The 14,200-nt window shown below is 39.4% G+C and overlaps 1 protein-coding gene across 3 annotated transcripts in view; it reads left to right on the top strand.

Annotated features, from left to right (window-relative positions):
• pacc1 (proton activated chloride channel 1) overlaps positions 1–9,173 on the top strand; it is a 35,781-nt gene extending 26,608 nt beyond the window's left edge. For all 3 annotated transcript variants that reach the window (XM_080200494.1, XM_080200496.1, XM_080200495.1), the window contains 3 exons: positions 1,005–1,149; positions 4,315–4,422; positions 4,848–9,173. In XM_080200494.1, coding sequence (XP_080056620.1) covers positions 1,005–1,149; positions 4,315–4,422; positions 4,848–5,009 — 415 coding nt within the window. In that variant the 3' untranslated portion in view covers positions 5,010–9,173. The remainder of the gene's footprint in view (positions 1–1,004; positions 1,150–4,314; positions 4,423–4,847) is intronic.
• Positions 9,174–14,200: the final 5,027 nt, after the last annotated feature.

The following is a 14,200-nucleotide window of genomic DNA, read 5'->3' as shown; positions in this document are numbered from 1 at the left end:
AAATACAAGATTTGCCAGTGAAGCCCACATCCCATGTAAGGATAAAAAGTTTCCAGAATATTATAAAACTCAACAGTTCAATATCTGCAGATGGCATGTAACCTTAAATAGCTCCGTGTTAACAAACAAAGAACAACACAGCACAGGAAACAGGCCCTTCGGTCCAACAAGCCCGCGCTGCCATTTTAATGTTCAGTGAGTGCCTCAATCCAATCCTCCTTCTACCTATGAATTTTGTCTACGCCTCTTGGACTCCACAATAAAGGCGTTGTTAAGTTTACATTTTAAAACATGATGTATCTATCCCCTAGTTTAGATCTTAGTAATTAATTGATTTCTCTCATGGCAGCCAACTCGGGTAGAGATAGCAAAAGGTTACTGAGATTCACATAGAATATTTAACACACAAACAGATTATTCAGCTAAACTGTTCGATGCTGGTGTTTATGCCTCATCTAACCCAACCACATCACCTTCGTCTTTCTTGTACATAGGCTAAAATTACCTCTGGTTTTAAGAAAATGCCACATTTCAGTGCCACCTAATGTGATGATGAGAGGAAATTATTGTCTATTGAAGTCCATTGAGTGAAGCTCCAGAAGGCAGCTGACTTCCTGTTTTATATTGTGGCTTGTGCTGAGCTCAGCTAACTAGTGACCTAATTTCTCTACCACATATTTGGCAGCAACAAGGTTCTTTGTATTTTTACAAAGTTAATGTCACATTTTAAAAGCGGCAAAGTTAAATTCTTCCTCAGCATAAATACAAAAGCAAAATACTGAAGGTGCTGGAAATCTGAAACAGAAAAGGCTGTAAATACTCTATGGGAGAAAGACCTGAGTTACTGTTTCAGATTGTGATCTTTCATCAAAATGGAATTCTGATTACGCTGTGACACCAGTGAGCAAAGATTGAGTTCTGTTATTCTGTATTGTTTAAGAGTAAGAAAGCAGAATACTCCCACAAACTGAACAGAGAATACTGTGTTGGCATTTGTCTTTCAGTTCTGATAAAGCACAATTCATGCAGGACTGTGAACGTTCTTATTCCATCTGGACCTTTTCTGGGGGTTTTCGGACGTGGGTCAAGATGTCTTTGGTGAAAACAACGGAGGAAGACAGAAGTGAATCGGTGGAATTCAGACAAGAGGTAATGAGAGCACTAGGATTGCAGCCTGAATGGATCTGCAAGTATTGTGTAGGGATGTCACAGCAAGTTGTCTTGTTGTGCTCAAGGTTTTGCTACATCAAACAAATGTAAGCTTGATTTTTTTTGGCTTTGTCAGTAAAATGTAACTGGAGTTGACCTCCTTTCAGTGTGGTGTTGGCAAGCTTATTACCATCTCCAACATTTTTCTACTTCAGAACCAATCATGTAGGCAGGAGAGTTGTAATTGATAACTCATTAACAAAGTGAGTTTATTCTGTCAAATTCTGCAGAATAACCAAGGAAAATATTCGAAACTAAGTCAAAAACAATTAGTATTTTTGTTGCATTCTGACTTCAAAACACCCCAAGACTATTAAATAATTGCTGAGAGAGCAGATTAAGCAGCTGTGGGAGGATAAGGGGAGGTAATAGAAATTATGGTTAATAGATGTCGAGATAGCCTTTTGAGAGAGGCATGGAAATGTGAAGGGAAAGCAGCATAGACAAGGTATTCCAGACTAGGGCCTAATCTGTAATCAAGGGAAGAACATGGGCCATGGTGGAGGCAAACAGAGGAAACCAGAAGCTGAGGAGGATCCACGTTAAGTACGGGGGCACAGAAGAGGTAGAAAGGATTTGTACAATAACTTGAAGCTGCCAGGAAGAGCATGAAAAGCATTTGTGAAGCTGAGTCGAGGTAACAAGTGTGAGGATAAAGTTTTTAGTGGTAGCAGGGGTGGGGTGGAGGGAGACAAGGAAGGGCAATGTTATGGAACTGAAATTTGCTGTCATAGTGACTGACAGAATGGAGTATAAATCTGATTGCACTGTACACTGAGGTTCCACACCATCTGATTTAACACAAATGCATAGCCAGGGAGGAGTTGAAAGTAAAAGAGTAGAATTTTGGTGAGAGGCAAATTTGATGCTTTCAGATTTCTCAATATTCTACTGAGTTACCAAGATTTGATGTTAATTAGGCAGTGAGACAACAAGGTGCGATCTATAGTTCAGAGACTACATGTGAAAATAATAACAAGTCTCCAGGTAAATAACTCAGATAAAATGTAAACGAGAATAAGGAGGGGAAAATCAATGATTGTGTTTCTGGTGTCCGCATTCTTTGGGCCATCACGGTTTTGACATTCATTTATTTAACAAGCTGTGACTCAGTGCATTGTTGGTTCCCAGATCCTCAATCGCGAGTTCTCTACTTTCTATTAGTGTAAGTTATGTGACTTGGATCTATGCTAACACCCCAGTGAGCCACAATTACATAAATTGATTTAGAAGTGTTATGTAAGCAAATGTGGCAGCACAGGATTCGTGAAGCAGCAAATGAGGGAGGAGTATTGCCTGAAGGAGAAATGTTGACAAGGGAAAACCCACTGCTGTTCCCCAATTGGAAGCATGGGATATTTAATATTATCATAGCCAAAGGTACAGGCAGACAGGGACCTTGCTTTTGGAATTCTCATAAAGAGCATGACACCTCTGACAATGCTTCATTGCTTCAGTACTGTACTGAAGTGATAGTCTAGATCGTGGTTCCCAGACTGGGACCTGCTGACCTTTGTAAGTGTATGCTAACCAGGGGTTTTGTGAAATGAACTCTGCAGTGAGTGAGGGAGAGAGAAAAACATAGTGGACTCGGGAAGGAAGATAAAGGGCAAGCTGCCCATTTTGTAAAAATATACAGCACTTTGCCCCACACCAGGAGCTGGCAAGGTGACCATTTCCGAAGCTCCTGAATACTCGGCTTCATCACAGCAATTGGCGTCTCGACCATTGTAGTTTCAGCAATTACCTTTGGCAGGAAGGAAGGTGGAGGGGGCTTGTTGCTGTGACGATACATTTCAAATTGTGCAGTGAGGAAATCCCATTATAATATGCCTGGACTGCTGTGTATTTCAGTATGATCTGTTTATGTCAATTTAATGTTGGTTTGATTCTTGTCATTATGGAAACACCAACTTGAATCTGCTACTATGAGGCAATAATGTAAGTTATTTGTATGGTTAAATAATCCAGAGAAAGTGGGCTGGTTTTGCACAGGATAGTAAATATATTCCCAGTTACGTGACTATTCTGAAATAGTATTAAAAACAAGGAAACTCATCTTTTTACAAAAGGCTATTTTCTCTTAATTAAAATTGTCACCTGCTTTGAATCTATTAAACTCTAAATATGGTTTAACTATTACTACTGATTGGCCAATAGCTGTGTGATCTCCAAACCGGTATGTATACCATTAAAAGGTAATGCTTAACCATATTCAAAGCAGTTCTGTTGACTTGAAGTAGAGTGTTAGTGGAACCACACATACTTTATCTCTGGTTTTCCTGGTCTGTCTCGTCACTGTCTACATCAGTGGAGTCATCCTCCAAAAGCATCTCTGTGTTTAAAAATATTATTAAAACATACTTTTTACTTGCAACATTTTGCATTGTGAATATTATGTAGTATTATAACTTCTTTTGCAGATTCTGAATCCAATATTACTAATGTTTGAAAATCATAGACTCTATACAGTGCAGAAAGAGGCCATTCGGCCCATCAAGCCTGCATCAACCACAATCCCACCCAGGCCTTATCCCCATAACCCCACATATTTACCTTGCAAATATCCCGAACACTAGGGGTCAACTTAGCATGGCCTATCAACCAAACCCGCACATCTTTGGACTGTGGGAGGAAACTAGAGCCCCTGGAGGAAACCCACACAGACGTGGAGGGAATGTACAAACTCCACACAGTCACCAAGGCTGGAATCGAACCTGGGTCCCTGAGCCTGCGAGATCAGTGCTAATCACTGTGCCATGATTCCTCCCCACCACTGTGGAAAGGTGCCCTCCAATCCATTTGAGAACCACTGGCCTAAGTTAAGTGTTTATTGAGTGGGGCTTGAAATCACAATGAAGTGACAACATAATCAACCGAGCTACATTGGGACTTGTAAATTTTATGGCGTATTGCAACATTTCGAATTTAAGATTCAATTGTTTGTTACCTCAATAAGGCCATCTGACATCCAGTAAATTCCAGTAAATCCAATTAGGTCTATATTGTCCTAATCTGACTACATTTTGAAATTGATGTGGGAATGAACATTCATTCATTTGATGTTTGCTTTTATTCTGACTGAATTTATTGCTGTTCACACAGTCTACCCTAGTGAGATACAATGACCACCGGCCTGTTTCCGAACAAACTGACCAATTGTTCTTTGTTGTATTTGAGTGGAAGGATCCTTTCATTCAGGAAGTTCGAGATGTAAGTGTGTTCAACTTTCACTGCTTGTCTTGGTGTTTTAATTGGGGCAGAGCGACTTGGAGGCCCCGCAGTTTTCTGGAGAGCAAAATATTTGCGGGACAGCTGCTTAAGGTCCATTTGTCCAATCCTCCAAATGATTGGCTGAAGTGATTTGGGCAATGTCTGTGTTCCTGTAAGATCAGTGAAGAGGGATAAGAAATGATTATTATGGAACAAACAATATTAAATTATTTAGGGGGGTAAGAAGTCACAATTGTGACTAGAGCTTGTGGTATTTGGGGTGCGGTTTTTCCACCTTCATGAATACCACAAATGTATTTACTAGTACTCGATTTTATTGCGTACATTTAGTATAACCTACTCTATGCTTCTTAGAAACTCCAAAATGTATGGATTAATTATGGTTTGGTTTTGAACATTTGCAGATAATCACGGCCAATCCGTGGAACACAATTGCAATCCTGTGTGGTGTCTTCTTGGCTTTGTTCAAAGCAGCAGAGTTTGCAAAGCTGAGTGTTAAGTGGATGATCAAAATTAAGAAGAGGCAACAAAAACGCAAGGCCCAGGAATTGAACCAAATGAGTTAAACTGAAGATCCAATTTAAGAGCCTTAAGAGGATACAGTTCCAATCCTTCCCAGTCGACACTTAAGTTGGTGTGGAGCTCGAGATCATGAAGACTATGCCTTTTTCTAGTTCAGGCAGGTGTCAGCCTTTGGAAAGAGACATGACTTGGCAATAGTTGTCAGTATTAATATGAAATGTAGCTGACGGATTTGATCCTTCGGGAAGTCTTTTTGATTTTTTTCTGTGTTTGTTTACTGAGCTGTTAGACTTCAATCAATGCTATTTAACAATGTAGCTTGCCATCTCTCCCCCAACAGCAAAGTTACTTTCTAATCCTGTCAGTTTTAAGATGGTGGTTCACTGTGGTTTAATAATGTAGTGATTTAAGGCACATCATCCACATTACCTAGGTGGTTAAGAGTTTCATAGCTCAGTAGGTGATGATTATGCTGCTGTTGTCCTATTTATTGTTGCTTGATCAGTTATTGACATCAGAATCAGGTTGTGTTGAAATTCACGTGTTGTGTGTGGCAGTGCAGATTTAGGGTAGTGCAGAATATGTTTAATCATCCAGTAAAGGTGTTTTTTTTTGGGAAAAAGAAAAGTTCAGTTGTAAAATTAGTGTTTTCAATGCTGCATGTGATCACCTATTTCTGTGCTGTGGTTTACAGTCAGTAGTTTTTTGGATTGTCCTTTGTGACTTCTCATATTGCACAGTTAAGCTGGGCCCACATCGCTGTCAATTTGAATTAAGTAGAAGCTCTAAACACCGCTTTAATTAGATATTTCCTTTCTGTAATTTGATAACAGAAGTATGGATCTACTTTAGGAGTTGTGTTGGTTTTAAGCAATTGTTAGAGTGGATTGTATACTAATTAAAGATATGTAGCATATGGTATTGCAAATGTAAGCAGCACTAGAGCATTAATGTTGGATCCAAGGCTACAAGGAGGTTTTCCACGTGTAATGTGCTCAACTTCATATGAATACTGTGTGAGATTTATATTTATATTTTCACAGCCATGTATAGGACATTCATTTAGATTTTGTGTAGGCTTTAATGAATTATATGTTACAAAATAGTTTGCACAAGAATCTTTTTCTGTAATTCTAAAACATAGCTCTGTCAATCCCACTCTGGATTTTAAATGCTCTTTTAATGGGATAGATACATTGTAGCTTGAATGTCAGTAGAGTGTTATGAGTAGGGCAGAGAGATTGCACTTGGATCTGTTATGCACTTATGTCACCCTTACTGGAATCTGAATTTCAGAGTACCTCATGCCAGTCAATTAGTATACTGTATTATTACAGCAAATTTATTAACCTGAAATTATGTTAAAGAAGTATTTATTGAGTGTATTGTTTCTCTTGTTATGATGTAATACTTAAGATATGTGACAAAAGGTGAGATTTCTCCATGTGGGATAGGGAGATTCTCAGTGAAATCTGTAGTTAGAACATCAGAAGTATCGATAATCTGTCTAATAATGGTGTACAGAATCTACAAGTGCACTACAGCAGGTAGAGTGCAAGTGCACATCGGTTAGACATTATTTGAAGGGACAGTCATTGTGCATCATTCAAGAGTAACATTAGCTGATATATATTGAAACATACCTCTTAGCTGGGAATGGAGCATGGCACCAGAAAAATTACAAGAATAGGAGTGACTGAAATTTTATGGTAAAATTAGCAGTGAGGCTGTCGATGCCCATTATTGGTATAAATCGGGCAGCAACTTTGTGTGACAGTAAGTGTGCAGTTAAATAGGGAAACCTGGAGGTTGCTGTCTGAATTGCTCTGCTGCTCCAGAAGCTGTGTGAGAAAGGTATCTTGGTGAGAAATTCGGAATTGCAAAATATGGCGCGGTGTGAAATTGTTCCACTTATGTGAAAAGCTTGAGCCTTGTCCATTCTAGTGTAAATAAATTTTTTAACGGAGTGAGAAATCTTAGTTACTGTCAAACAATCTCTCTGGCACTGAAAAGGAGATTTTGCACGTGTGGATTCTCGTTCTTTCAGATTTTAATTACTGGAGATTTTTTAAAAATAATTTTTACAAACTTTTTTCTTTTTATCTCTCACTTTCACCTTTCATGGACTTTTTTCCTACAAATAACTTGGCGTTGAATCCACTTCTTATAACAGCTACTTCATGATTCAGACAGATTTTTTTTTCTCTGCCAGTTTCTAAACATAGCCTTCAGTTTCAAGTAAGGGTCAGAAGCCAGTACTGTGTGGGACAACAGCTATTCACCTGTGAATTTCCCCAGAGTGGCTAGTTAATCAGAAGGAGGGTTTGCCCTGTTAAAGATGGCGGATAGGCTCGAAGTTAAGAGGGTAATCAGAGTCCTTCCAGCATAAATAGGAGCTGGATAACATGGTGAATAAGTATGGAAAGGAGCTTTTCAAAATAGCCCTCTCTCTCCAACCTTCTTAAATTAAAAACAAATTCCTTTTGGAGACAGTGGCTACTACTGCTGTATCCAGATGGCACAAAAGGATGGCCTCCAGGCCTCTCTGGAATACTGATCCCATCCCATAGTGTTGCTGGGAAGTCACCTCCAGTCAAGTAAAAACTGACCCAACGTTGCTAGGAACCTGCGCGCTGATTGGAAAATCCCAGGAGTCGGCCTCCTTCAGTAGGTCTGAATACACCCTTATCTCTGATTACCCTGCCGCACAAGGATTAGGAGCAGGTTAGGCAATTTGGCCTCCAGAGCCTGCTCTGCCATTTGATAAGATCATGGTTAATCTGATTGTGACCTCAACACTTTCCTGTCTGCTGCACGGTAAAACCCACCTCACACTGGGGGAGGATCCTATTTTTGATAATCCAGGTGGGCCTTTCTGCCAATAGAGGTTATTTCTGATTCCTGTAAGCTTGGGGAAGCTGTAGAATGTAGAAATGACTGCTCACTTTGCAGGAAGGAGGCAGAAGAGGGCTGATGCCATACCTGTAACACTTGTGCCACCACCCCACCCTGTCCATGCTGGTTCATTGGAATTTCTCAGCTCACTTTCGAAAGGGGACAGGGAAAAAGTCCTGTCCAGAATTCTTTTCCCAGGAATTCGGATGAGAATCCAAGCCTGTATCTTTATCAGCTACACTGGCGTCACTTTTACAGGATATACTGACTCTTGCTGTTAAACTGGGAACAAAAGCACATCGGGCTGGGAAGTTCCTCCCCCTCCAACATCAACCTGACATTTGTTTAAATGATGGAAGTTCTGTCACAAATAAGGCCCTGTTGTAACTGACAGTGAAGACTGTTGTCCAGCTTGTGGCCTAATTTCTGGATTTTCCATCACTTTTGCACTGGATTTGAACTGGCAGTGCATTAGAACGCCCAGTGATTTTCACATTCAGAGTTTGTATTTTTTTAAAAAGAAGAAAAAGCTCCGGGCAGTGCTTTCCATCCACTGTAAAAGTTTGATCCTTACTTTTCCTGATACATGCATTCAGGACACAGAGCCACGACAGCTTAAGTTTGATTTCTGGTAAACACAATAGTATCTTATTAATTATCAACAATAACATTTGAAAGAACACACACAAGATCTAAATCTCAACAAGTGTTCATGCATCTAAATCAATCAAGGTGCATGGGCACACCACCACTGGCCAATTCCTCTCTAAGTTATACACAATACCGCTGTTCCTTCATCATCACTGGGTCAAAATCCAGGAGTTTTCCACTTACCAGCACGGCTGAAGTACCGTCATCACACAACTGCAGCTTACTACCACCTTCTCTCAAGCAGTTAGGAATCGTCAATATTGTCGGCAAATGCCCACGTCCCATGATTGAACTTTAAACATAATTTTGGATAAAAGGAATACTGACAAAAGGCAGTGATACATCTGTCTTTATAATGGAACTACATCATGTAAAATGGTTAAGATAGACCCCGTTTTTATCAAACAGCATTTCTTCCTCAGTACTCAAATTGATAAATGAATCTTACACTTAAGGACTGTATCTGTAATTGTGAAAAAGTTTGTTTTGAAACAGGCTAAGCAGTGACTTAAGATATATGTGTTAACTGGTTATAATGCTAGTCCTGGAAGTTAGATGTACCTGAACTAATTTCTCTCTCGGATTTGTTTCAGATCTCTAGATGAAGTTGAAATGTTGTTTGGTGGCCTGATATTCATTATTAAACTACAACAATTAATTAATCTTGTTTATTGTGACAATCTTTTGTGTTGTGTGAACCATTCTAAATTATTTTAAAATCTTTTAAACACACAAGTTTGGAAATTAATGAGAGATGCTTATAATGTTTTCTTTTTAGCATCAGTTTTTTTTTCCAAAAGTAGGGCTGAGTTATTGTTGCTGTTGGAATTCTTTTGTATCTAAACAGAAGGATATCAGTAATTAATGAAATACCTGTTTCACTATTGAACAATATGGTTGGAATTATCCCATCCCGCCTGCCACAGGAATTGTAGCTGGCGGAGGGGCAGGCCATGCAAAGGTCCTGTGACCTCAGGTGGGATTCTCTGGTTTTGAGGTGAGCATAAATACACAGTAATTCAAGAAGGCAGTTCACTACCATCTGAATGACATTTAGGGATGGGTTTTAAACGCTGACCTTCCCAGAGATGTCCATATACCATGAATGAATTTTAAAAAAATAATTGGTTAGCCATTTTTACTTGGAGAGCACCATGGAACTATACTTTCTTTGGACTCCTTAGATTGCCCAGGGTTTATTCCGTATAATGGTGTATTTTGTGATTTTTATCACCATCACTAAGGAAATCCATCTGATCTCTAAATTGTATGTACTTCAGTTTGACAGATTTCAGCTCTTGATTCTTCCAAACTGAATCTGAAATTCCTAAAGTAATGAAAGGGAAAGTCCAGTGATATTTTATACTTTGGCTTATTTCACTGAACCTTCTTGTGTTCACAAATGAAAATCATTTTCAAAGGCAAAAAATCTTACAAATTGAACTTTGCACCCCTGTACAAGGCTGCCCAAGATCCACATGCTCTAATTTGCCACAGAGCTTATTGAGCCTGTTCAGCCATTTGGTAAGATATTTGCTGAACATCCAAGTCAACTCTATTTTCCTGTCCTATCTCTCAATTCCCTTGGTGTAAAACAAATCTATTGATTGCAGTCTTGAAAATACTTATTGTCAATGCTCTGGAGCAGAAATTTCCAAAAATGCACAACATTGTGAAGAAATTTCATCCCCCTCAGAACCTGCCGGGGGTGGGGGTGGATAAAAGTCAGGTCTCGGTATAGTTAACTGATGCAGCAAGACAAAGACAGCACAATTCTTGAAAATGGTGGTATTTGAATCACTCCTTACGGGGGTTAAAATACTAACTTTAGAATGTTTTTTGGTTTCTGAGAAGTGAAGTCCCCAACACCAGAAATGCCAACCAATTCAATTCACTTATCGATATCAAAAACAGCTGAAGGCACTTGATATTGCAAAGGCTATTGATTCTGACAATATTCCAGCTATTGTCCTGAAAATAGCTGCTCCAGAAATTGCCACATCCCAAGACAAGCTGTTCCAATACACCTATAAGAATGGAAAATTGCCGAAATATGTCTTGTACACAAAAACCAGGCAAATTCCTGCCCCATCAATCTACTCGCTGTCATCAACAGCGCTACCATGCAGCAATTATTCAGCAATAACCTGCTCATGGATGCTCAGTTCGGGTTCCTCCAGGGCCTTAGTTACAGCCTTGGTTCAAACATGGACAAAAGAGCTGAATTCCAGAGGTAAGGTGAGCGTGACTGCCCTTGATATCGAGGCAGCATTTGACAGAGAGTGGCATAAAGACGCATAGAGTCATAGAGGTTTACAGCAAGGAAACAGGCCCTTTGGCCCAACTTGTCCATACCACCCCTTTTTTTGTAAACCCCTAAGCTAATCCCAATTGCTTGCATTTGGCCCATATCCCTCTATACCCATTGTACCCATGTAACTATCAAAATGCTTTTTAAAAGATAAAATTGTACCCTCCTTTACTACTACCTCTGGCAGCTTATTCCAGACACTCACCACCTCTGTGAAAAAATTGCCCCTCTGGACTCTTTCGTATCTCTCCCCTCTTACCTTAAACCTATGCCCTCTAGGTTTAGACTCCCCTACCTTTGGGGAAAGATATTAACTATCTACCTTGTCTATGCCCCTCATTATTTTATATTCCTCTATAAGATCACCCCTCAGCTTCCTACACTCCAGAAAAAAAAGTCTCAGTTATTCAGCCTCTCCTTATAACTCAATCCATCAAGTCCCGGTAGTATCCTAGTAAATCTTTTTTGCACTCTTTCTAGTTTAATAATATCCTTTCTATAATAGGGTGACCAGAATTGCACACAGTATTCCAAGTGTGGCCTTACCAATCAATGTCTTGTACAACTTCAACAAGGCGTCCCAACTCCTGTATTCAATATTCTGACCGATGAAACCAAGCATGCCAAATGCCTTCTTCACCACTCTATCTGCTTTCAAGGAGAAATGAACATGTACCCCTACATCTCTTTGTTCTGTAAAACCCCAACACCCTACCATTAACTGAGTAAGTCCTGCCCTGATTCAATCTACCAAAATGCACCAACTCGCATTTGTCTAAATTATCTGCCATTCATCAGCCCACTGGCCCAATTGATCACGATCCCATTGCAATTGGAGATAACTTTCTTCACTGTCCATTATGCCACCAATCTTGGCGTCATCTGCAAATTTACGAACCATGCCCCCTATATTCTCATACAAATCATTAATATAAATGACAAATAACAGTGGGCCCAGCACTGATACCTGAGGCACACCACTGGTCACAGGCCTCCAGTTTGAAAAACAACTCTTCACCCAGAAGTCAATTTTGTATCCATTTAGATACGTCACCCTGGACCATGTGAGATTTAACTTTATGTAACAACCTACCATGCGCTACCTTATCAGTGGGAATAAGGGGGAAAACCCTCCTGGTTGGAGTCATATGTGGCCAAAAAAAAGATGGTTGTGGTAGTTGGAGCTCACTCATCACTGTAGGAGTTCATCCTAGGCCCAACCATCTTCAGCTGCTTCATTAATGGCCTTCCTCCCATCACAAGGTCAGAAGTGGGGATGTTCACAAATCACTGTACAAGGTTCAGCACCATTTGTAACTCCTCAGGTACTGAAGCAGTTCATGTCCAAGTGTAGCAGGACCTGGGGAGAATGCTCTGGTTAGCAGATGTGCTTCAACTATCTGTCATAATTCATATTTATATAGCACCTTTGACAAAATTTCCCAAGGTGCTTCATAGTAATATTACAGAACAAAATACGACACCAAGCCACAGAGAAATTTGGACAGATGAGTGAAAATTTGATCAAAGAGAGGTTTTAAGAAGCATCCTAAAGAAGAAAATGAGGGAGTGGTAGAGTTTAAGGAGAAATGCCCAGAGTGAAGGGCCCAAGCTATCACAGACACAGCCATGAATAGTGGCATAATTAATATTGAAGATGCTCAAAAATATCTTGGAAGATTGTGGGCTGAATGAGATTTTAATATATAGGGTAGGCAAGATCGGAGAGATTCTAAAACAAGGATGAGAATTTTAAAATCAAGGTAACCAGGAGCCAATGTCAGTCAGCAAACAGAAGGATAATTGGGAAAGGGGTTTGCAAACAGTTTGGTAATTATCTAAAAATAAAGTGCAATTGAAGGAATTATTGTATACAATTTTTACATAGTTACTTGGAGTCCAATCAGTTAATGCACTGAATACAGGCAATTCCATTCCCTCCCAAAACACTTATATTCTGATTAATTTGTAAGTCAAGTAGTCTGGCCTTGTGCTAATAGACAATCTCCTTCGCTTTGAAATTTGCCCTGGGAAGGTAGTATGGTTAATTATGTATAAGGATAATAGATTTGCAAGCAAAATTGAAGGCCATGGGAATAAAGAAGCAGTGGCAGCCTGGCTGAGACACAAAAGCAGGGAGTAGTGATGAACAATTGTTTTTCAAGTACACTGAGATATCTTCAGAGATCAATATTTGTACTATTGATCTTCTTGATATATATTAATGACCTAGCCTTCAGCATGTGTGGCATAAATTCAAAGTTTTCACAATGTAATAAGCATTGACAGTGCGGGGCGGGGGGGAGGGGGGTGGGTAGAAATAAATTTCAATAAGACATAGGCTAATGAAATGGACAGACACATGGCAAACAGAATTTAATACAGAGTGATTCATTTTGGAAGGAAGAATTGACAGGAATATAAATTAAAATGGTACAATTTTAAAAGGGTTGCAGGAATGGAGATCGTGGGGTCCACATACATACCTTTGAAGGTGGCAGGACAAGTTGACATTGATGTTAAGAGAACATGGGAACTGTAGCCTTATTAACAGAGGCAAAGTATGAGGAAGTACTTAACTAATAAGACCTTAATAAATTAGTCTCAACTGGAATATTTGTGTTCAACTACAGAAAGAGTGTCAAGGCATTGGAGAGATTCAGTGCTGATTCATTAGAATGATACTAGGAATGAGGGACTTCAGTTATATGGAGAGACGAGAAGCTGAGATTGTTCTCTCCATAATAAAGAAACTTAAGCAGATATTTCACAGGTGTGTTCAAAATTAGGAAGTATGTTGATAGAGAAATCAAACTTTTCCACTTGATATTGGCAGGAGCATTAATACCCAAAGAACATAGATTCAACATATTTACCAAAAAAAAGTCCAACAGGGAGTTAAAAGAACTTTTCTTTCTGTAATGAGTTGTTACAATCTGTATAGTGATACCTGAAAGTGTAGCTTTAATTGTAATTTACAAAAGGGATTTGAATAAATAGTTAAAGGATAAGTACGCAGAACTATTGGGAAGAAGCAGTGGGGTGAAACTAATTGGATAGCTCTTTTAGAGCGCTGGCACAGACAAAGTGGGTTGAATGACCTTCTAACTGTATGATTTCAAGTGCAAGCCTACAAATATCTGAATCACTGTAAAATGTAATAGGGCTTCTGAAGATGACAAATTGTTTACATTTCTGACCTGCCCTAACTTGTTCAACAAAAACACTTGGTTTTATTGTAATAATGTTCTAAGGTGCTTCACAGAAATGTTATAAAGCAGCATTTGACGCCAAGCCACAGAGATAAAAGCAAAAATAGAAGCAATTATTTGAATGGGTGTAAACTGAGAGGTAGATACTCAGCAAGGCTTTGGTGTC

Source organism: Carcharhinus amblyrhynchos, chromosome 12, assembly GCF_965287045.1.
Source record: "Carcharhinus amblyrhynchos chromosome 12, sCarAmb.v2.hapA, whole genome shotgun sequence".
NCBI classification, from domain to species: domain Eukaryota; kingdom Metazoa; phylum Chordata; class Chondrichthyes; order Carcharhiniformes; family Carcharhinidae; genus Carcharhinus; species Carcharhinus amblyrhynchos.
Note: the sequence above shows the minus strand (reverse complement) of the source record. Positions and strands in the feature narration are given on the sequence as shown.